Genomic DNA, 25,192 nt, shown 5'->3' with positions numbered 1-25,192 from the left:
GTTATAGTGTTATACTGTATATGTAGTTATAGAGTTAAACTGTACATGTAGTTATAGTGTTATACTGTACATGTAGTTGTAGTGTTATACTGTACATGTAGTTATAGTGTTAAACTGTATGTTTAGTTATAGTGTTAAACTGTATGTTTAGTTATAGTGTTATACTGGACATGTAGTTATAGTGTTATACTGTACATGTAGTTATAGTGTTAAACTGTACATGTAGTTATAGTGTTATACTTTACATGTAGTTATAGTGTTATACTGTACATGTGGTTATAGTGTTATAATGTAATGTAGTTATAGTGTTAAACTGTACATGTAGTTATAGTGTTATATTGTAATGTAGTTATAGTGTTAAACTGTACATGTAGTTATAGTGTTATAATGTAATGTAGTTATAGTGTTATACTGTAATGTAGTTATAGTGTTATAATGTAATGTAGTTATAGTGTTAAACTGTACATGTAGTTATAGTGTTATAATGTAATGTAGTTATAGTGTTATACTGTAATGTAGTTATAGTGTTATACTGATGTCAATCACTGAATTGTCTGGTCCAGACTCGATTATTTACAGACCGCCGTCATATAGCCGGAATATTGCTGAGTGTGGCGTTGAACACAAAAAAAACCCAAATCCTCTGTGATACACACCAAGAAATACATTCAGCATTACCCATTCTTATAACTGTGCAGATCACCACGAGTAGTTAGTCATATCACCTGATTCAAAGAAGCAGAAATTGAAAGTGTAGTCAGCTGTTGTCAAAACAAAACATTCGTTACAAAACATTCGTTACAAAACATTAGAGACTCGATTCAAGTTTCTGTATCACTGTCACTGTGGTTTGAAGAAACAAAAATAAATATGTAAATTATTTAATACCGGATACTATATTTACAAATGGCCTAATCATATGGAAATATATAGTAATCGATGCTAAACCCTTGCCAAATTTGCACGCGCGCGCACGCACACACACACACACACACACACACACACACACACACACACACACACACACACACACACACACACACACACACACACACACACACACACACACACACACACACACACACACACACACACACACACACACACACACACACACACACACACACACACACACACACACACACTCACACCTACACACCCCTACATATGCACGCACGCACGCACGCACGCACGCACGCACGCACGCACGCACGCACGCACACACGTACATACATACATACATACACTGTTGTTCCTGCTCCAGAAGTGAATCCATCTCTGTGACGTGTTCCTGCAATGGCTGACGTGGGCACTGATTGGTTGCTGGAGGCCAAGATCTGCCTCTACGGACAACAGGACGACACGGTGAGGCCTTTAAAAGTATGAAAGAAATTGTATCGTATTAAAGATTTCTCGTTTTTATCAGTAGATATATAAAACGCTTTAGGTTGGGAGATGTATAGAAAAGGTGTAGACTGGTATTTCTTTGAAAATGTTCAAGTTAAATTGGGCATGGTTAAACCTTTCTTCAACAAACAATGTAGGGACCGACCATTTCATATCCTAAGGACAATGTAGGGACCGACCATTTCATATCCTAAGGACTGTGTAGGGACCGACCATTTCATATCCTAAGGACAATGTAGGGACCGACCATTTCATATCCTAAGGACAATGTAGGGAACGACCATCTCATATCCTAAGGATTATGTAGGGACCGACCATTTCATATCCTAAGGACAATGTAGGGACCAACCATTTCATATCCTAAGGACAATGTAGGGACCAACCATTTCATATCCTAAGGACAATGTAGGGGCCAACCATTTCATATCCTAAGGACAATGTAGGGACCAGCCATTTCATATCCTAAGGACAATGTAGGGACCAACCATTTCATATCCTAAGGACAATGTAGGGACCAACCATTTCATATCCTAAGGACAATGTGGGGACCAACCATTTCATATCCTAAGGACAATGTAGGGACCGACCATTTCATATCCTAAGGACAATGTAGGGACCGACCATTTCCTATCCCAAGGACTATGTAGGGACCGACCATTTCATATCCTAAGGACAATGTAGGGACCGACCATTTCATATCCTAAGGATTATGTAGGGACCGACCATTTCATATCCTAAGGACAATGTAGGGACCGACCATTTCATATCCTAAGGACAATGTAGGGACCGACCATTTCATATCCTAAGGATTATGTAGGGACCGACCATTTCATATCATAGCGACATACCATTTTTGGGTAACACACAACACATATTTTTCAGGATAAAACCTGAGAAAAAAAGAGACTTTTTTCAAGTATATTTATAAAATGCTCGGTCCCTTAAGACATATACATGGAGCCATGCCATCATTGGCATGTCTGAAAACAACGCGGGATTTGATCCCACTCCAAGCTGAAATGCTGTAACATAACTAAACTCAAGCACTCACTGAAAACAGCCGTAGAGTGTCCGAAGTCAGTTCCCTCTGGTGCTTCAGGGGGTATGCCTAGATGTTATTCTCCCCACTTTACATTTTCTAAAGGGTGATGACGTCATCAGCAGGGATGAGATATTCAAGAAGTTGGAGCTGATGTTGGAGCAGGAGGAGCTGATCGCTGACTTCCGGTCTGACTGCCAGGCACTGCAGCAAATGACTTGTAACCATGGTAACCGTAAGTTTCCGTAAATTGACACTGCCAGTGCAGCAGATGGCCCGTATTCATGGTAACCGCAAGTTTCCGTAAATTGACACTGTCAGTACAGCAGATGGCCCTTATTCATGGTAACCGCGAGTCTATGTAAATTGACACTGCAAGTACAGCAGATGGCCCGTGTTCATGGTTACCGTGAGTTTCCGTAAATTGACACTGCCAGTGCAGCTGATGGCCCGTGTTCATGGTTAGCGTGAGTTTCCGTAAATTGACACTGCCAGTGCAGCTGATGGCCCGTGTTCATGGTACCGTGAGTTTCCGTAAATTGACACTGCCAGTGCAGCTGATGGCCCGTGTTCATGGTTACCGTGGGTTTTCGTAAATTGACACTGCCAGTGCAGCTGATGGCCCGTGTTCATGGTACCGTGAGTTTCCGTAAATTGACACTGCCAGTGCAGCTGATGGCTCGTATTCATGGTAACCGCGAGTCTATGTAAATTGACACTGCCAGTGCAACTGATGGCCCGTGTTCATGGTAACCACGAGTCTATGTAAATTGACACTGCCAGTGCAGCTGATGGCCCGTTTTCATGGTTACCGTGAGTTTCCGTAAATTGACACTGCCAGTACAGCAGATGGCCCGTGTTCATGGTACCGTGAGTTTCCGTAAATTGACACTGCCAGTGCAGCTGATGGCCCGTTTTCATGGTAACCGTGAGTTTCCGTAAATTGACACTGCCAGTGCAGCTGATGGCCCGTGTTCATGGTAACCGTGAGTTTCCGTAAATTGACACTGCCAGTGCAGCTGATGGCCCGTGTTCATGGTAACCGTGAGTCTATGTAAATTGACACTGCCAGTGCAGCTGATGGCCCGTTTTCATGGTAACCGTGAGTTTCCGTAAATTGACACTGCCAGTGCAGCAGATGGCCCGTGTTCATGATAACCGTGAGTTTCCGTAAATTGACACTGCCAGTGCAGCTGATGGCCCGTGTTCATGGTAACCGTGAGTCTATGTAAATTGACACTGCCAGTGCAGCTGATGGCCCGTTTTCATGGTAACCATGAGTTTCCGTAAATTGACACTGCCAGTGCAGCTGATGGCCCGTGTTCATGGTTACCGTGAGTCTATGTAAATTTACACTGCCAGTGCAGCTGATGGCCCGTGTTCATGGTAACCGCGAGTCTATGTAAATTGACACTGCCAGTGCAGCTGATGGCCCGTGTTCATGGTAACCGTGAGTCTATGTAAATTGACACTGCCAGTACAGCAGATGGTTCGTATTCATGGTAACCTCGAGTCTATGTAAATTGACACTGCCAATGCAGCTGATAGCTCGTTTTCATGATTATAATTGCTAACTATGAATCAATGTAAATTGTCACTGCCGCTGCAGACGAATCGTAACCATAGTAACAGTGAGTATTTCTTCATTGCCGCAGTTTCTGCAGCAGATAAATCATCTCCCTGATAACAGTGAATGTATGTTTACAAGAATTCAAGCGGGCACTAACTACACCAGGTGGCCCGTAGGCATGGTAAAAGTGGATTTCTGTGTTGTAGGCTGGCTTTTGTTTTTTTAACAATTCTTTTGCAGAATAAACATCTAGTAAACAATAAGTGTGTCTCGGGTTTCCAGATGACATGACTTATCGCTAGACGTGCTGGATAACCTGAAGAAAGCGACAAAATAAATTTGATCGCTTGTCTTCAGACCACTAGATTTGACCGGGTGGTCAGACTCCGTTGACAGCGCTCACCGTAACCGTCCTCGACGGCATGGGACGTTGGGACTCATAATGTTAACCACTGGTTTGTCTGGTCCAGACTCGACTATTTACATCCCGCTGTGCAGAGTTGCGTCCTTTGCTTCGAATCCCGTTCGCCCCGATTGTTTCTAGGTTTGTCAGCACCATACCCGTGCTCGTGGGTTTCACCGAAGTGGTAAACGTCTGATACCTGCATCACTTTGGGATTTCCTCCCACATTAAGCTGACACGCCGCGACATAACTGGAATACTGTTTAAAGCGGCGTTAAACACCACTCACTCACTCACTCACTCACTCACTCACTCACTCAACCACTCACCCACCCACTCACTCATTCACTCACTCACTCTCTCACTCACTCTCTACAACCCGCCATGATGAAGCTGGAATAATTCTCACCGCAATGCAAAACAACAAACAAGCACTTATTCCATCTGTTCCAGATAGCATATGGCAAGAGTTGCCCTCAGCTGATTGCAATCGGACTGAGTGTGACCTCTGTTATCTCCATCTTCCTTGTAGGTGCGGCAGCAACGGACTCCAAAAAGACACCTGCCCCGAGAGGCGTCGGCAACATGGCGGCCATTCATTTGGAGAGAAAACATTGGGAGGAGGAGAAAGCCAGCCTGTTCGACCAGCTAGACGTCAAGGTGGGGTGGTGGGGCGACAATTTGATATTCTGGAGGATGGGCTGGTTTTGTTTTGTTTTTTTAAAAAAAAGAGTTTTGTTTGTTTGTTGTTGAAAATGTTTGTTTGTCTGTAAATAATCGAGTCTGGGCTAGGCAATCGAGTGATTGATATCCTGCGCATCGATCCACGCAATTGCCATACGACATCAACCAGGTCAGCGAGCCTGGCCACCGTAAAAAGTTTTCAGGTTTTGCACAAAAAAACATATTTAGGGGTACAGGCTAAATGTTCTGAAAAAAGATACTACCGCTTTTATTATCGTTACTGTGTACACAGGGGCGGTCGGGTGGCCTAGTGGTTAAGGTGTTCGCTCGTCACGCCGAACACCCGGGTTCAATTCCCGACATGGGTACAATATGTGAAGCCCATTTCTGGTGTCCCCCGCCGTGTATTGCTGGAATATTGCTCAAAGCGGCGTAAAACCATACTCACTCACTCACTACTGTTTACACATGTGTTCGAGGAATGAACTGTTTTTGTGAAACATTACTTTTTAATATCTGGACCTGAACTTAAAAGGTGCTGTTGAGTATGTCACATTCAAACAATAAGATGTGTCATGGCGTGTTCGTGCGTGCATGGGACGGTGGGGTAGCCTAGTGGTTAAAGTGTTCGCTCGTCACGCCGAATACCCGGGTTCGATTCCACCCATGGGTACAATGTGTGAAGCCCATTTCTGGTGTCCCCCGCCGTGATATTGCTGGAATATTGCTAAAAGCGGCGTAAAACCTCACTCACTCGTGCGTGCATGCGTGCTCTCTTCTGCAAGGTATGACCGGGTAGTGTAAGAGTTGCGTCCCCAGAGGTTATGCCAGGATCTGCTGATCGACGGTTCCAATTGAATGATTATGATGACGTGTTTGACAGCTCCACACCGAACTGTGGTTGTCATACGCCATGTCTCATTTCTGTCCGTCCTCCCATATTAAACTAATATGTTACAACTCACTCACTCACTCTTCTGCAGGATAAGGAGATCGACAGTCAGTTTCAGCTCATAGAGAGCCTGAAGGAACAAACGCTAGAACAGGAAGACTTGATCAGCGCATCTCGTCGCGACTACAGGACCATACAACAGGAGATGGCGAGCGTCCTGGAAGAGAACAGGTCACTGCTGCGGAACATAGGTTCACGGTTTGAGAAGACCTCAGAAGAGATCTGTCTAAGGGACGGTGAAATCGCGAGACTTACTGCGGAACTCAACCAGACAGTTGTAAATATTCAATTATCTACACCCCAGCGTTACATTATGACCCGTATCGCATCAGTATAAATCAAAGTGAAGTGAAATTAGGTTTAATATGCGTCCAAGATTATTGCACTTATTGCACGTGTGTGTGTGTGGCTGCTTGTACTAGACCGGGCTGATGCCGATTTATAGTGCTAGCTCACTGAGATACCATGCCGAAGTTTAACATGAATACCCCACTCACGACCAATATACTGACTCCGAGCCGACCAGTCCTTGTTTAAGCCCCTTAATGCCGAGCGCCAGACAGGGTATTAACAAGTACCATCTTTTAACGTCTCTTGGTATGATGCGACCGGGGATCGAACCCCGGACCTTCCGCTCTCCGGGCGGACGCTCTACCACTAGACCACGGAGGCGGTCATAAATCAATCGAATGCACATGCAGGATTGGGTCCCATATTTACCATAATCATTGATATGTCTGTACTATGCGCATGCCGGTGGGTTTAAAAAAAGTAACTAACAGTTATGGGGCGGTCGGGTAGCCTAGTGGTTAAAGCGTTCGCTCGTCACGCCGAACATCCGGGTTCGAATCCCGACATGGGTACAATGTGTGAAGCCCATTTCTGGTGTCCCCCGCCGTGATATTGCTGGAATATTGCTAAAAGCGGCGTAAAACCACACTCACTCACTCGGTTATCTATGACGTGGGTCACTTATAAGAATTAATATCTGCAAAAAAGTATCGAACGTAAAAAAGTACCGATAACATTATTTTGTGCACAGGAACGCGAAGAATTTTATTTTTCTTGGATCAGTGAACATGAACTAATGGTGTATTTCCGTGCCTACAGAACTCCCTGAATTCCGCCCAATCTGACCTGCAAGCGTTGAAAAGCCGGACTCTCGTGGAGACAAACATAGGCGAAATGATGCTGTCGCTCTTGAAGGATCTGGAGGACGTGGATCACCTCATTGGGGGCTGCCCTGCCGAGTGTAAGGTGAGATATCCACGTCTTTTCCCTGGAATGAGTGAGCTACCTTTTACACCGTCTTTACACTATTCCAATCCTATTTACAGCGGGGAGACGCCAAGAATGGCATAGGCATAACAATCGTCTATGGCGCCGCTATTCACTGTGCAGAATTGATCACGTTTTTTTATCACCATACCCGTGCTCGTGGGTTTCACCAAGTGATGAACGTATGAGACCCGCATCACTTTAGGCATTCCTTCCACATCACGCTGACACGCCGTGATATAATTGTAATATTGTTCAAGGCGGCGTTACACTCCACTCACTCACTTATCGTGAAGGTCATTGTATGCCTCCCGTGAAGATCTGGGTTAGAATTGGTCTTCAGCAGCTCATACATGTAAGACGGGAACATGTGGTCAGGCTCGCTGACTTGGTTCATGTCATCGTATTCCCATTGAGTAGAAGGATGCTCATGATGTCAATCCTTTGATAGGCTAGTCCAGATTCGATTACTTACAGACCGACGTCATACAGCTGGAATGTTGCTGAGTGCAGCGTTAAAAAAAATAAAAAAATCCAAAACAAACAAAAGCATCCAACCAACCAAATAAACTAACCAGCGCTCAGGATTACACTCACTCACTCACTCACTCACTCACTCACTCACTCACTGGCCTCTGTTGCAGCCTTCTGGTGAGACGGAAGACATTGCCGACACATTCAAGATGGCGCGTCTCAGCATCAGGCAACTCAAGACGGAGTTGAGGACCCACGTGACCAGGTCTAGGCCAATGGGTACTCTACAGGAGGACAAGTCCAATAAGCAATTGGATGAAAAACTGTTGGCTTGCAAACGCACGATTCAAATGGTAATAATATCGAATACTATTCAGTGAGAGAATAAGGTTTAACGATTCCTTCAAAGATATTGCAGCCACAGCGTGGTCAGGGGCACCTACGAAAACTCACACTTCGGTTAAAACCTTTGACCATTTGCCTTTTGGTATAATCTTTAATCACCACTTTGTGGCCGACCACTCTGAGGCCGCCTCCGTGGTCTAGTGGTAGAGCGTCCGCCCGGAGAGCGGAAGGTCCGGGGTTTGATCCCCGGCTGCGTCATACCAAAAGACGTTAAAAGATGGTACTTGCTGTTACCCTGTCTGGCGCTCGGCATTAGTGGCTAAAACAAGGACTGGTCGGCTCGGAGTCAGTATACTGTGTCTGAGTGGGGTATCCATGTTAAACTGCGGCATGGTATCTCAGTGAGCTAGCACTATAAATCGGCAACAGTCCGGACTAGTACAAGAAGCCACACACACACACACGTGCATGCACGTCGTAATATAAGTGCAATAATCTTGGACGCGACACAATTTCACTTCACCTCACTTCACCGACCTCTCTGGCGTAGTCGTGTAACAAATGTTATATGTGACCTGCACGGCATATAATGTGGGAGTATAATCGACGCCTCGTCTACCTGTCCATCCATCTGTCCGTCCGTACCCATTTCGTTTCAGGAGCGCAACTCGAAAACTATTCATTTTTTTAAACAAATATTGACAGATTTATCAAACAGATCCTAAAGTGGTGCTGTTTGCTATACCTGACATATCCCAAATCCGTGAAACTATCCTGAATCCAATTCCATGGTGTTGTTTTGATAATATCTACTCTTCTATACGGACAGACAGATTAAATAGAAATTCTCTCACCAAGTTGGACTTAAAGTAACAGTCAGATGATTTGTTCTTTCGAAATTTGTGGGGGCCTGAGGGAATTGTCATCTTCTGATGACTCTTGTTTTAACAATGCTTTGGTCACGGGTGGGTAGTTCAGTCGTGTAAGACGCTGCGATTCGCTGTGCAGACTTGTGTGAATAGGTGTGCCAGAAACCTATGATATTGGGTTTGAAACACCGTTCGCTCTGATTATATATCTAGGTTTAACAGCACCATACCCGTGATCGTTGGTTTCACGTAAGTCGTCTTCCCGAGTTAACTGACTGAAAAATCCAGTTCCCACCCTTGCCGAACTAGGCTGGGATTATGGAGTTATATTTTGGCTGGACTAACGACTCTTTGCATAGTCCAATCACAATCGCGTTACGAAATCGACATCCGGTTCGAAACAACAGGGATTTCAACGTGCAAATTTCGGTCGACTGTAGGATTTGCAAAGGATGTGTACCGTCAACAGGACAACGATAGTTTCCAAATCTGTTCATGTGTTCAAGGTGCTCACGTGATTTGATGCACTTCGCGAGGTAAGACCCGTTTTATTACAATATAGATCTTGATCATCGATCAGATCAGCCTAGTGGTTAAAGCGTTCGCTCGTCACGCCGAAGACCCGGGTACGATTCCCGACATGGGTACAATGTGTGAAGCCCATTTCTTGTGTCCACCGCCGTGATATTGCCGGAATATTGCTAAAGGCAGCGTTAAACCATACTCACTCACTCACTTGACTGGGCGCCGCCATTTTGTCTGAAGAAAATGCAAGTAATATGATAGGGGGAATCTGATTGGTCAATAGGTGGGGCACAGAAGGGACATAACTCGCAATCGCCACTGGTGGCGCTACGGTTGAGCCTAGAAATTCCAGCCTAGTTCGGCAAGGGTGGAAAACTGGACTTAACACCCTTGACTCGGGAAGATGACAAAAGTGGGAACATCTAAGACCAAAGAAGGCTTTCCTTCCACATTAAGCTGACACTGTTTAAAGCGGCGTTAAACCCAACTCACTCACTCACTTTTAGTATGGTGTGTAGAGGAACATACACTTGCCTTGTAATACACACATTAATATGACTTTCACCTGAAATCCAATACCTTGATAAGACAGGCCGGACTTGCATACCCTTCTGAAATGATATGCCACTAATATATGTTTATATCATTAGTCCCATATTCCATCGCAAGTGAATGCTCATAGCGCCAATACATATAATCTAAACGTTATTGCTTTATTTGTTTACATGCCACCTTCGTGTGTGGCGTCAGGCAACGTGCACTTTCATTTTCTATGCAAATTGTATGAGTTGCGGGTGCTACCGGTTGGGAAAGGCAAGATTAGGCTTTTCGCGAACACCTGGTGTCATCACTGATTTATAGTGATGCATGCATATAATTTTCACCGCTATTTTGCCTTTTACGTAAAATGGAATCTGTTTCGGATAATCGAGACTGGTTAATATCTGGCGTTGACGTTTTATATTAAAATGCAAACATGTCCATGCTCAAAACATGTTTGTAATATTTAGATACCGTTATTATAACGTTGGGCAGTTTTAAAAAGCAGTTACTTGGTATAGTTGTTCTGCGATGGCACAATGCCAAATAGCCGACCGGAGGAATACAACAGGGCGGCGAGTATGCACACCTGCAATTCATGTCACTTTTGCTGCTGAATGAAAACCAACAATATTTAGAAAATTCAGTGATAGATGTGTAAACATTTGAACTGGAGGATGTTATTGAAGTAGGATTTTGTGGTATGGCATTGCGTATTCTGTGCCGTACTGTTATCAACCACTGATGTGGCTGGAATATTGCCGACTGTGTCTATCAACAACTCACTGGTCTGATCAGTGCCGTGGAGTTATCAACCACTGATGTGGCTGGAATATTGCCGACAATGTCTATCAGCAACTCACTGGTCTGATCTGTGCCGTACTGTTATCAACCACTGATGAGGCTGGAATATTGCCGACTGTAGCTCTCAACTCGCTGGTCTGATGTGTGCTGTACTGGATTATGAACTAGACAAACATTGTATGCATGAGTTACTTAACACGCCCTTGCCATGTTGACAGCACGAGGCTAAGATGTCCACTCTCACAGAGACCATCCAGGACATCGAGTCCAAGAAACGAGAGCTGCAGAATAATGTGGACTCTCTCAATGAAGAGGTGGCCAAGTTGAAGGCACAGGGTATGTGTCCAGGACTATAGATATTGGACAGGAACCACCCCACTCCACCAAATACAAATTGTTTGTTTTTAATGTTTATATTGTTTACACACGGCATCCGATTAGAGGATGCTGGTAACAAGGTAATGTCTACCTAATCTTGACATCAGTCGCCCATGACGCCTCAACTGGCTCCACAGAGCTTGGCCCGGATCAGCTGATCGTGGGTTCGAGTCTCCGATTCCCACTGAATAAGTTCCTTGGTCTGTCCGCACCATACCCGTACTCGTCTGTTTCCGGGGGCGGTCGGGTAGCCTAGTGGTTAAAGCGTTCGCTCGTCACGCAGAAGACCCGGGTTCGATTCCCGACATGGGTACAATGTGTGAAGCCCATTTCTGGTGTCCCCTGCTATGATATTGCTGGAATATTGCTAAAAGCGGCGTAAAACCATACTCACTCACTCGTCTGTTTCCGGAAATGGTAAATGTGCATATGAAATCCCCTTGCAGGAATTTCTAATGGTCCCCCCACATCATGGCAATTGACTTCTGTTCCGAAGTGGTTTAGGAAGGTGTTTGCCAATAATGTTTTTTTTCTGTAAACCAACATGGCTGCAAATCATTTGGCAATATATTATAAATAGGGGGTATACTGAAGTTAGACAGGAGAGGAATGTGAGCTTGACTATTATAAACTCCGACGTTTTTGCTCATACGCGGTTTCTAAAGTTTCTTCAGCGTGTGAAAATAGCTTTAAATTTGGATTATTTCAAGAAAGACATGAAGCGACATGAAGTTATATACGAGGATTAATAGAATTATGATGCTCGATAAATTAAATATGACACATTAGTTATATTAAAGATGTATCAAGGTCGCCAAATAAAATATAATTCATGTATGTTAAGAATAAACATATTTATGATGGTTGTAAATAATGTATGAAATATGAATAGAAAATATATACAATGCTCGTCAAATTAGATATAATATATTAGTACTACAAATATATGTATTATGGTTGTCCGGATAATAAACAATGTTTTCCTATTCTCAGTCCATCTTACAGACCACAGAGTAAACACTTAATACAATTATCCCCTTTTCAGCTCAAGGTAATTAAGTGAGTGAATGAGTATGGTTTTACGCCACTTTTAGCAATATTCCAGCAATATCACGGCGGGGGACACCAGAAATGGGTTTCACACATTGTACCCATGTCGAGAATCGAACCCGGGTCTTCGGTGTGAGGTGCGAACGCTTTAACCACTAGGCTGCCCGACCGACCCCAGGTAATTAAGAGACTCTAAGGTAACTTAATATAATTATTTATATTTTATCTTTTACATAACTCGAGGGATCCTTTTTGTATAATATTTGACATAACTTTTAATTTAGGGACTCTATGTTAGTTCATCATTATCTATGATATTTACGATGCGGAACCAAAGCTACTGACCTCTATTTGACCCAAGATGCCTTGCACAAGGTGACCCTGAGTGGTGATGCGGCCCGGTTGGAAGCCATCATGATGGGGACTTTAGAGTCACGCGGAGAGCAGCATCTGAAGCAGCTGCAGTCTCTCAGAGATGAACTTGCCTCCAAACATGACGTCATCAGCCACCTCACTGAGTAAGTGCATTCAGTAACAGAATCTAAGTCTGTCATCACTTTAACTCTTCGAATCTGATGCCTGGCTCAAGCAACTACACCATACCAGTATGGAATATGGATGAGTGAGTGAGTTTGGTTTTACGCCGCTTTTAAAAATATTCCAGCAATATCACGGCGGGGGACACCAGAACTAGGCTTCACAAACTGTACCCATGTGGGGAATCGAACCAGGGTCTTCGGCGTAACGGACGAACGCTTTAACCACTAGGCTACCCCACCGCCCCTGAAATCTGGATGCTGTTGAAAAGGTTTAAATGACTGTGAAGCTCCACGTCTCCAAACAACGCAAACATAACGGCACAGTAGCTCACTAGATATCTAACGTCAACAAATACAGTCACTTAACAAATGTTGATGTCAGCAATGGCATCCATAAATACTCTCCATTCATACTTACGACTTAGAAGTAAGACTAAATAGGATAGATGTGAAGAAAATAATGTCATCAACAGAAGAAACATACATGTTGTACGTTCAGTCTCCTCGGCCTTGCACTTTCAGGATAATGTTTGCAGAGTCAATATATTTGTGGGAGAATTTAAAAGCATGGTCAAAGCACAAACGTCACCACAGTGAGTGAGTGAGTGAGTGAGTGAGTGAGTGAGTGAGTGAGGCAATATTCCAACGCTCTAACCATTAGGCTTCCCCACCGCCAACTTGACTTTCAGGATTATTATACTTACATAGAGACGTGCTTGTACGTTTGTGTGTGTGTTAGCGTGCGTGTGCGTGCGTGCGTACGTGTGTGTGTATGTGCGTGTGCTAGCCTTCGGAGATACAATGTCACAGTTTAGCACTCAGAGACAGTATACCGACCAGTTCTTGTTTTGCTCCCTTTGTGCCAGACAGGGTAACAACAAGTACCATATTTTAACGTCGTTTTGTATGACGCGGCCGGGGATCGAACCCCGACCTTCTGCTCTCCGGGGAGACGCTCTGTCAACTACACCACCCAAGCGGTACCACTTTTGTGACACCCACGATTACGAGTATTCAAGAATCATGTGGAATCTCCACCTATAATATCCCGACAAGATACGTTAAGATTGAGCTGGTGGCTTAAAGCAGTTCAGGGGCGGTCGGGCAGCCTAGTGGTTTAAGCGTTCGCTCGTCACGCTGAAGACCCGGGCTCTATTCCCGGCATAGGTTCAATGTGTGAAGCTCATTTCCGCCGTGATATTGCTGGAATATTGCTAAAAGCGGCGTAAAACCATACTCACTCACTTCAAGTAGTTCAATAGCCTTTGATGCAAATGTCTGCTTCAGATTCTGGGGAATACAAACCCAATAGAAGAAGCTCATTGTATCCGATCTTGTGTCCAGGACCAACCAGAAGCTGACCCTGGCCCTGGAGAAGCTCCAGGCCGACTACGACAAGCTCAAGTCCGAGGAGGCTGACAAGACCAGTAGGCTGTCCGAGATCTCGCTACAGATGGACCGCCGAGAACAGGCCAAGCAGGATCTCAAGAAGCTCCAGGAGATTGTTGTGGGTGTCTAAAATAACTGGATTTATCTGGTTTGATACACAGCTATGCCTCTGTCGTTGTGATTATTCCAGCTATATGGCAGAGGTCATTTATAATCGAGTCTGGACCATACAAACCAGTGATTGATATAATGAGCAAAGTCTCACGCCGTCGGGGTACACGCAATCAACCAAATCACGAAGCTTGACGATTCTAACCCAGAATTCCCACGGACGCCTGTAGAGATTCAACCCCTTATTCAAGTTGTAACTAAAGCTTCCACTAGGGTGAGATAGGTAGATATGACCTTGTGTGCCCTTGTGCCCTGGCGGCGTTCTTCTTGATATCGACCACTGGTTTGTCTGGTCGGAATTCGACCTGTTTACAGACAGTCGTGATGTAACTGTACTACTGCTGACTGCGATGTAAAACGCAAACACTCACAAGGACGATTCTGGCATAACTTTGACAAAATAGGAAAACATTCAGTAGTCTTGATTTGATCTCTGTGTTGTAGGATGTCTCGCTTCCAAGTGATCAGAGCCCGGCTAATGTGATACCTCATACTTTCTTCTCACAGGCCAAGGAACTTGACACTCTGCATTTGGAACGCCAAATGTTTTTCGAGGATATTCTGAGGAGTGTAAGTATCCCTACAACATACCTTGATTAACTCAACTACGAATTGTCAAAACAGATTCATCGTAAACTACGGTTATAACGAAATCAAAGGGACCACTAATTTTAGTTCGTTATAACCGCAGTTCGTTATAAGCATATATACAGCATAACGACAGCAAATAGTCGGGACAAAAAAAGTAGGTTCGTTATATCCGTCAGTTCGTTATAAGCGTGTTCGTTATAAACGTAGTTCACTGTATATCAGTTTTGGTAAGACTATTCATGTAAGTAGTTAGGCAAACTTAATGTTATATAATTTGTATAAATGAGGGGGAGATTATTTGTTTGTCTTAAGCAACTCATGTTTGCCATAAAGCCGGCTATGCTTGTCCTAAGAGGCGACTAACGGGATCGGGTGGTCAGACTCGCTGAGTTGGTAGATGTATGTCATCGTATCCCAAGGACACATGCTGATGATGTCAATCACTGGATTGTCTGGTCCAGACTCGATTTTACATACCGCCGTCATATAGCTGGAATATTGCTGAGTATGGCGTTAAACAACAAACAAACAAACAAATCATAAATTGTTTGATTACTTAGATAAAACAAATCATATACAAAACTAAACTGTAACCAAATAAGCATACTGGTCCACAAATCTAAACTAAACCAAATAGTGACACGCCTGTTCACATCACAGACTAGCACTACGGAGAAGGAAGACGCGGCGGACTCCAGTGATCAGATTGGACTATTACCAATGCTCATGCGTGAAAATGTCAATCTCCGAAGTACGATTCACCGAGAAAGAAAAATGTGGAAAGGAAAACTAGAAAGTAAAAAGGAGACGAAGGGGACTGAAAACAGGAAGTATGGAAGTGATAGACCTCCCTTTGTAGCATTCTGTTCTAATTGTTAAGCTGCGGTAAATGCTCGCCAAGAGTATTCAACCGAGTATGATCCATTTAGTAACAAGGATACTGGTCTATAATCCCCAAATAGGATCCATTTAGTAATAAGGATACTGGTCTATAATCTCCAAGTATGATCCATTTAGTAATAAGGATACTGGTCTATAATCTCCAAGTATATGATCCATTTAGTAACAAGGATACTGGTCTATAATCCCCAAATAGGATCCATTTAGTAATAAGGATACTGGTCTATAATCTCCAAGTATGATCCATTTAGTAATAAGGATACTGGTCTATAATCTCCAAGTATATGATCCATTTAGTAACAAGGATACTGGTCTATAATCCCCAAGTATGATCCATTTAGTAACAAGGATACTGGTCTATAATCTCCAAGTATGATCCATTTAGTAACAAGGATACTGGTCTATAATCCCCAAGTAGGATCAATTTAGTAATAAGGATAGTTGGCCCACTTGCACAAAGCGATCTTAGCGCTAAGATTATCTTAAGCCTATGTTAAAGCATGGCAGTTACGATCATCTTAGTGCTAAGATCGCTTTGTGCAAGTGGGCCCTGGTCTATGAACACAAAATGTATTTCTGTGTCGATAGAGAGAAGTCTTTTTATGTCGAGTCGCGCCCCTTCAGCCAGCCACGATCCTATCGTGGGAGGTTGAGTATATCCTTGATTCTCCCTGACATTAAATGATTGACCTTTGATTTGATTGATTGATCTTTGATTGGTTGAGTTATTATTGATTGATCTTTGATTGGTTGATCTTTGATTGATCGATCTTTGATTGATTGATCTTTGATTGGTTGATTTTTGATTGGTTGATCTTTGATTGGTTTATCTTTGATTGGTTGATCTTTGATTGATCTTTGATTGGTTGATCTTTGATTGATTGACCTTTGATTGGTTGATCTTTGATTGATTGATCTTTGATTGGTTGATCTTTGATTGATTGGTTTTGATTGGTTGATCTTTGATTGATTGATCTTTGATTGGTTTTATAGGTGTTCGGACAACGAGGCCCATTTACACCTTGCCCATAACAACTGTTTGCTAAATTCCTGTAAATTATATAAAGTAGACAAAACTGCCACAGACTTTAGTATGAGCTAGGACTACATTCTGAACTTCACGGCGAACGATTTTCTAATCTTAGAACATAATAGTACAGGTAATGAGAGGTCAATATTGAGAACTGTAAGATATCCCGACATTGTCTTACCTTGGTTTGGTATTCGGTCGTATTTTGGAATGTGAACGACATTAATAAACACTAACAACTGTCCCAATATTTTTGTTTCAGATAAAGTGTGTGTGTGATTCATTTGGAAAGCATGCGGTTTTCTGGGTCAAGCCATTAGGAGATAGAGCCGACACCTGATATGGGTCTATTTTCCACACACTAACATTCCGCTACATGTACTAGTGGGGTGTGGCTTCCTCGGCAGCATAGACATCAACATCACGTACATGACTTCTACGTGGACGACGTCAACATCACGTATATCACATCTACGTGGACGACATCAACATCACGTGTATGACATCTGCATGGACGACATCAACATTACGTATATGACATCTATGTGGACGACATCAACATCACGTATATAACATCTATATGGACGACATCAACATCACGTATATGACATCTACGTAGACGACATCAACATCACGCATATGACATCTACGTGGACGACATCATCATCACGTATATGTAGCAAATTCGTGTATTTTATGCACCCAAAACCTTAATAAAAGATTTACTATTTACTTAACGTTTCATTTTCGAAAACAAATATTTAGTGTTTACAAAGTACATTCTTTTGCTCGCCAACTCAAAGGACATTCTTTGTAACCAGAACGTTGTAACGTACATTTATTAATGCGGATTTGGAATGGCTCCGTCTGGATTAAGGGGGTCTAACTGTACATGCCTAATATCCCAGGGTTAAATCCAGATGCCCTGAGGCTTGAAACACTAATTGACCTTCACTTTGTGTGAGTTCATTGGAGTATGAACCTTCATAGAGTGAGGGCCAAACTGTATGAACGTCGGAGCTTGCGACAAAGTGAAAGTCAATTCGTATAATTTTTTTATCACAATTTCTTACCTCAAAGGATGTAGGAGAAGATCTAAACACAATTTTATTTAGAACGTGTGACTTCATGTTTACACAGTCAGCCATACAACAACCAGCTATATCGCGGAGTAAGATAGTTCCTCAAAAAGAGAGGTGACATGGGCGTATGGATGCACACCTGAGTAAGTCAGTGACAATGACAGCGCGTCGTAATACATTTACATCAAGTACAAGACGTCAAAATGGCCGACACGATATACGTGACGGGAGAGATTTCCGAAGTTGTTAATGAACCTGTGGCGGTTACATGTGTTAGTCATCATTGGTCAACTGGCCGATCATTGAAAGGTGAATAAACATGCTTCAAACAGACGCTAAGGTAAATTCATAGATTGCTGTAGACGGTCAATGTCATCCTAGGCACGGATCGAGTCGATACTACGATCGTTTAGATGTGCATTTCTTCGTTTGTTCATTAGGATGGGCCGTAGCGTTCGTGAACAATCATGCAGTCACGCTCTCTGACATTTCTCAATGTATACTGAAAGAATAAAGGTTCTAAATGATCAGAAAGAACGCTTATGTATGTTTTCGTGCTAGGGAATTCCAAGGGGTTTCCCCAGGAATGTGGAAGTAGTCCGTCCGTGTTTACGTCATTTCAAGAACACGGCCTCGTGAAAAACGTATGAACGTCAAATTGTGTCGTTCATACACTTATGAACGTCAATTTCGCGGTCATGTGACCGACCTCTCGTCCAATGGAAAAGTCGTATATCGTGTAAACTTCAAATTAAAAAATTATTAAGTAATAACTCTCAACGGGTAATTCCCTTCACAAAAGATGAAAATCAGACACTATGTACATACTTGCATTCACGTAGGACCCCCATTGACATAGGAACCAGACTTAGCTATTCAGAGTTGCGCCCCTTAGGTGTACCAGAATCTTATGTGGGTGGATTCAAATCCTAGATTAACTCACTGTAAGCACATTTGATAATGCATTCTTAAAAATAATGAGGGAACAGAAATATAACGTTTTTACGCTTACAAAACTCATGTTTTAAAAATTACTCATATTTAAGATTGATATATGACATCGGTGGGAGGGTACCTACTTGTGACACAGAGGAACAAGAAATACTTTTTGGCAAACAAGTTATTCACTTAAGCCTCTTTCTATATATACATGGGTTATCACGTTTGTGTGGCTTGGAATGGTAAATATCCTGTTTTCGGAATAAACATTGTATACATATTTCATAACTAACATTCCTACTTTTTGCACTTAATCCTCTTAACACAACACGCGTATTCATTCACCTATAGGGGCGGTCGGGTAGCCTAGTGGTTAAAGCGTTCGCTCGTCACGCCGATGACCCGGGTTCGATTCCCGACATGGGTACAATGTGTGAAGCCCATTTCTGGTGTCCCACGCCGTGATATTGCTGGAATATTGCTAAAAGCGGCGTAAAACCATACTCAGTCAGTCAGTCATTCCCCTATACAGTTGTACAATCTGCGAAAAAAACATGCCGTTTAAAAAACACAATAAATCGTGGTTGGTAAACACGTGACTAGAAGCAAGGTTTGTACCGTTTGTTTCGTCTCGCAATTTTTAATGTTTTCGTGCGAAGTTACCATACTCTAAAATAACAAAATGATTCTCATTTTGAGTAGCGGAGCGGTGTGGTGGTAATTAGTATTAGTGATGCGCTGGCTAATCACCTCAGTACAGAGTGTATATATTTTGCATTACTCATTTAATGAAATTTAAACATTAAACGTAATTTGCTATATTGAAGCAAGAGCATAATGACAATCGAAAATACTGTATACACAAGCAAGAGCGCGTGTGTGTGTACAGTAAACTACGGTTATAACGAACACGTTTATAACGACCTGACGGATATAACGAACTATTTCTTGGTCCCGTCGATTTGTTGCATGTATGTTGTATCTATCTATAAAATACAAAAGTCCAAAGATGAGCTGTATAAGTTACTCAACCGGTTTCACGAATGTGATTTTCAAGAGTATATATATATGGAACTTATTATCGCGGAAATAAGACGCGCACTTACCTACAAAGTGCTCATTCTGTCATAGTATGTGTGTCTCAAACAGCGGCCTTGCACAGTGGAGGTCAACTCAATCAGGTCATGAGTGAGTAAGTATGGTTTTACGCAGCTTTTAGCAATATTCCAGCAATATCACGGCGTGGGACACCAGAAATGGGCTTCACACATTGTACCCATGTCGGGAATCGAACCCGGGTCTTCGGCGTGACGAGCGAACGCTTTAACCACCAGGCTACCCGACCGCCCTTAATCAGGTCATGAAATAGGAAACATGCTGTTGACAGAATAGCCAAGTCCTATTTCTTGTGTACTTTCATTTTGAGCCCTGCAGACTGAAAGTAGTACGACATAAAATGTTATTTGAATCAAATGAAATGTTAATTGTAAATATAAAATTCTATTGTTCGTAAAAGGGACAGGAGCTGGGAAAACTTTATGAATGCATCACTGAAGATCTGGAATGACACCTGGGGTTGATGAAGACAAACCTGGCACATCATGAATATAAGACTTTTATGAAATTTCGAATCATGTTGTGATCTGTTTGCTTGTTGTGCCGTTTTGACTGTTTTATAGATAGCAATCTAAATAATTAAAATGACAGATAAAGGGGATTTTATAAAAAAATAAATGATTGTTTGCTTTTTTGTTTAACGCCGCACTCAGCAATATTCCAGCTATATGACTGAGGTCTGTAAATAATGGAGTCTGGACCCGTGATCCAGTGATGGACATCAAAACATCGATCCACGCAATGGGGATACGATGGCATGCATCAACCAAGTCAGCGAGACTGACCACCCGATCCCGTAAGTCGCCTCTTATGACAAGCATAGTCGCTTTTACGGCAAGCATGGATTGCTGAAGACCTATAATTCTATTCTATTCGATTTTATAAGAATGGCGAATCAAAAACACATGCTTTTGATATAGCCGGAATCGATCGAATTTTAGCGGAGATATATTATGATTAAGGAAATGGTTTTGTTGATATTTTTCACACCTTGAAACCATGTAGGGGTATCAAACCCAGGCATTCGGTGTGACGACCGAACGCATTAACCTCTAGGCTACCCCACCGTCCAAGTTTTCTTGAAATATGTTTGACATACTGTATATCATCCTGCCCGTTGTAAAATTCTGTCCGTTTATACAGTGAAGAATAAGTCCCAAGTATGTAATACTTGTCGCCGAGTGCATCCCATGCTTACAAGATGCATTTCAACCAAGTACACAGGGCCGCATATTTCTGCGGGCATGAAAATAACTGGGTATTTACCGTTGATGAAAATGGACAAATTTGCTCCCACGCTGTCATCAAGTATCTCTTACTGAAAGGGATAACTGTAACAGCCTTCTGTGGCCTAGTCGTCAAAGGCGCCGCGATTCGCTGTGCAGAGTTGCGTCCCTTGGGCACGCCAGAAACCTATGACTTTGGGTTCGAATCCCGGTTTGCCCCAATTATGCTTCTAGGTTTGTCAGCATCATACCCGTGCTCGTGGGTTTCACGAAGTGGTAAACGTCTGAGACCTGCATCACTTCGGGCTTTTCTCCTACATTAAGCTTACACGCCGTGATATAACTGGAGTACTGTTAAAAGCGGCGTTAAACTCATCCACTCTAACAGCCTTCTTCAGGGGATGATGTTCCTTCTTTTGCCACTGTTTTTTGACAGACCGCCGTCATATACCTGGAACATTGCTGAGTGTGGCGTTAAACAACAAACAAACAAATCATATTACAACACTTAACTCTGGAATCGAACCCGGGTCTTCGGCGTGACCTTTCCAATCGGTTGCATACAAGAAATACCTTTCTAGTGTTCAAATCGGATGCGAAAATATGAAAACATTGTAGCACAAACGCAACCTCAGCAGAAAAGCATGATGTGAAGGCAAAAAGTGTCTTTCATGCAGCAATCATGCAATTTACGATGTAAACCAGGGTATAAAAGCAGGGATTGTAGGGATTCGGTGTGCATTGTTTCTGTTCGTCTTGACAACTGCAACACAGAAAAACATCAAATTTCAGTCATTAAATGAAGTTGATGTCACGCCTATCTGAAAATGACCGCTCGAGAGCCATTGTTGGTTCCTGTCAGGAAGTTGCTAGGCGATAGACGGGCACAGATACACCATTTGGCCGTTATGGCAGCAGTGGCAGCAAACAGACAGAGACCGACCAAGGAGCGGCAGCCCCCCCACCCCCCACCCTCATCCCCTCCACACACACACACACACACACCTCCCTTTCCGAGCGTCCGCCAAGATCGTTGGATGCGTATCACCCCTCTGCGAAATCGGTTCCAGCCTGCAACAATCACTATCACCGCCGATTGTAGACAGCGAGTGCTGTGGAGGGCAATTCAGTGAAGACAGGTTCTGTTCACCGACGAGTCTCGTTTTGACCTCTCCCACGGTGATGGCCGAATACGAGCATACCGACGTCGTGGTGAACGTTACGCTCAGTACTGTGTTGGGGAAGAAGGCCGTTACGGAGGAGGAAGTGTCATGGTGTGGGGAGGAATCACCGAGAGACAGAGAACTCGTTCTTGCATCTTTCCCTTGTCATAACGTTATTTCTGTGCTAGACATGTGGCATTAAATGTCATAACTGGTCCATAGTCTGTTTGGAAATAATGAATTCTTTCAGATGTGTGCGTCTACTTTGATCAGATTCTTGTTTTATATCGTGTCACAGGAATCTTTGTTGCTAAATATACATGACATGATTATGGATGATCTACGACTGACCACACATCACCAAGTAGGCACTGTAGGCACAGTAGGCATATCACGAGAAGGTTGAGAACATTCTGAGGAATGAACTGGGCATGACAGCTGTTTCTGCATGCTTAAGTTTCATAACAATGAATAAGTTATATTTTGCCTCAAACACCAAGTTACCCGTGAAGATCCGGGGTAGAATAGGTCTTCAGCAACCCATGCTTGTCGTAAAAGGCGACTTTGCTTGTCGTAAAAGACGACTAACGGGATCGGGTGGTCAGGCTCGCTGACTTGGTTGATGCATGTCACCGTATCCCAATTGCGTGGATCGATGCGCATGACGTCAATCACTGGATTATCTTTTCCAGACTCGATTATTTACAGACCGCCGTCATACAGTAAAACAACAAACCAACCAACCAACCAGCCTTGAACACCAAGTAAAAGATATGCCTTACACATGCCTATATTTACACAGAGTACCAATTGGTGTACGTGTCGGCATTGAGTTGCGTTCCTTGGCCGTTTCAGGATCCGATTATGTCCCTTGGCCATACCCGTCCTCATTGTTTCACTCTCGTTTCTCTGCGGTGGGGTAGCACACACACTTATTTATGCTCAGAATGGCCTAAAGTTCACCATTTCAGGGGGCGGTCAGGTAGCCTAGTGGTTAAAGCGTTCGCTCGTCACGCCGAAGACCCGGGTTCTAATCCCAATTCACAATGTGTGAAGCCCATTTCTGGTGTCCCCCGCCGTGATATTGCTGGAATATTGCTAAAAGCGGCGTAAAACCATACTCACTCACTCCTGTTTCGTCCCCTTTTGGATTTCCTACCAAATTAAGCTGACACGCAGTATTATGACTGAGAAACATTTCCACACCGGAGTAAACCACACATATTTGCCACTTAGCTTGCGATTGCATATTTGTTTCTTATCACATTTAGTCAAAGATTGCTGTCTAGACGAAAAGAACCGTATCTCCTTAATCAGTTTTCCGGTGAGGTAAGTTTTGTATACGCTCTCGCATTGTATACAAAAATCGCGCTGCGTTTTACCCCATGAACACATGGAAGTTTGCACTTAACAGGGAGGCCAATGGCTTGGTCACATCTTTATAAATCACCTGAGTTTGATATACAAACCACGCCTTAAAGCTCACAGGCTCCACAACAGACCAGCCTGTGTATTCAAGAAACGAACCATATGCCACGTGTTTGTCAGCTGGAGCTATTTCGGACCTACTGGCCTCACGTTGATTTGTTGCATGCGGATGTATTCATGGCACATGTACAAGGAACAGATCTTTCTCATTCAGCCCCCGACGGCCTACTTGGCAGCGTTCCGTGATGGGTGATTGTGCAGCTTGTGTTCCCTGGCATCATCCCCGTGCACAGTGTGATGCTATACACTCAACTGGCGATAGTCCATCTTTTCCTGTGTTTTTTAGTTCTATAAGATGTAGCCCCAAATATACGGACGCCATGGATGGGATCCTTCCGCAGTTTATATTGGAATTATTCTGGTCGACTAGACTAACATCTAGTCTCTGAAATGAACACATCTTACATAAAAAACAGTGGTTCAGTTATCTTAATAACAATATAATAAAAAGGAGCCCAGTGACTCTCTTCATTTTCAGATACTGATACTGCAGTGATCTAGACTTGTCAAACATTATAGACTTGCATGGGCTTTTTTTTATATATATTTGTATCAGGGTCTGTAAGACAGACTACTGGTCGACTTGTTTCAATATGTGTGTGCAGTATATGCTGGTATTCAATGTGTTAAAATGTCTTGTCATGCATCAATTTATACTAAAGCATCTAAAGAGACATGTCTTGTCAAGCAGCAATTTGTTTTTGGCATCTAAAGGCACGTGTGTTGTCAAGCAGCAATTTATTAAGGCATCTAATGTGAAAAGTGTTGTCAAACAGCAATTTATTAAGACATCTAAAGTGACAAATTGTGTCATGCAGCAATTTATTAAGACGTCTAACGAGACATGTCTTGTCTAGCAGCAATTTGTTTTGGCATCTTAAGGCACGTGTGTTGTCAAGCAGCTATTTATAAAGGCATTTAAAGTGACATGTCTTGTCATGCAGCAATTTATTAAGGCATTTAAAGTGACATGTCTTGTCAAGCAACAATTTGTCCTAAAGCCACGTGTGCTGCAATAAAGCGACTTATTAAGGCATCTAAAGCCGCAAGTGTTGTCATGAAGCAATTCATTAAGGCATCTAAAGTCACGTCTTGTCAGACAGCAATTTATTGAGGTTTCTAAAGTGACATGTGTTGCCATTAAGGTTTATATCGACATTGTATTGTATGCAGTCTTCAGGGAGACATGTGATCTTGCTGTGTATATGTTAATATCAACACACTGAGGCAAGTATAACTT

At 43.0% G+C, this 25,192-nt stretch overlaps 1 protein-coding gene across 3 annotated transcripts; it reads left to right on the top strand.

The window, feature by feature from the left end:
* The first annotated feature begins 1,269 nt into the window (after positions 1–1,269).
* Positions 1,270–18,599, top strand: LOC139470245 (kinesin heavy chain-like). Of its 3 annotated transcripts, none has more exons than XM_071252572.1 (12): positions 1,270–1,380; positions 2,552–2,675; positions 4,952–5,079; positions 6,087–6,332; positions 7,166–7,312; positions 7,978–8,160; positions 11,109–11,226; positions 12,680–12,836; positions 14,202–14,364; positions 14,925–14,987; positions 15,669–15,838; positions 17,201–18,599. In XM_071252572.1, exons 1-12 carry the CDS (start codon positions 1,297–1,299, stop codon positions 17,202–17,204), a joined length of 1,587 nt encoding a protein of 528 aa, XP_071108673.1. In that variant the 5' UTR covers positions 1,270–1,296; the 3' UTR covers positions 17,205–18,599. The 3 variants fall into 3 exon arrangements, with proteins under 3 accessions (XP_071108673.1, XP_071108672.1, XP_071108674.1); XM_071252571.1 differs by having other exon boundaries at positions 2,552–2,681; positions 17,201–18,598; XM_071252573.1 differs by having other exon boundaries at positions 1,270–1,365; positions 2,552–2,681; positions 17,201–18,597.
* The last annotated feature ends 6,593 nt before the right edge of the window (positions 18,600–25,192 follow it).

The sequence above is a fragment of the Haliotis cracherodii genome, unplaced genomic scaffold (genome assembly GCF_022045235.1).
Source record: "Haliotis cracherodii isolate W230 unplaced genomic scaffold, xgHalCrac1.p SCAF_20, whole genome shotgun sequence".
NCBI classification, from domain to species: domain Eukaryota; kingdom Metazoa; phylum Mollusca; class Gastropoda; order Lepetellida; family Haliotidae; genus Haliotis; species Haliotis cracherodii.
This window is presented reverse-complemented; position numbering and strand designations above follow the sequence as displayed.

Coding starts and splice junctions, on each gene's coding strand:
- LOC139470245 (XM_071252571.1), top strand. CDS start 1,297: ATGGCTGACGTGGGCACTGATTGGTTGCTGGAGGCCAAGATCTGCCTC. Junction 1,381..2,551: donor ACACGGTGAGGCCTTTAAAA/GTATGAAAGAAA, acceptor CATTTTCTAAAG/GGTGATGACGTCATCAGCAG. Junction 6,333..7,165: donor CGGAACTCAACCAGACAGTT/GTAAATATTCAA, acceptor CCGTGCCTACAG/AACTCCCTGAATTCCGCCCA.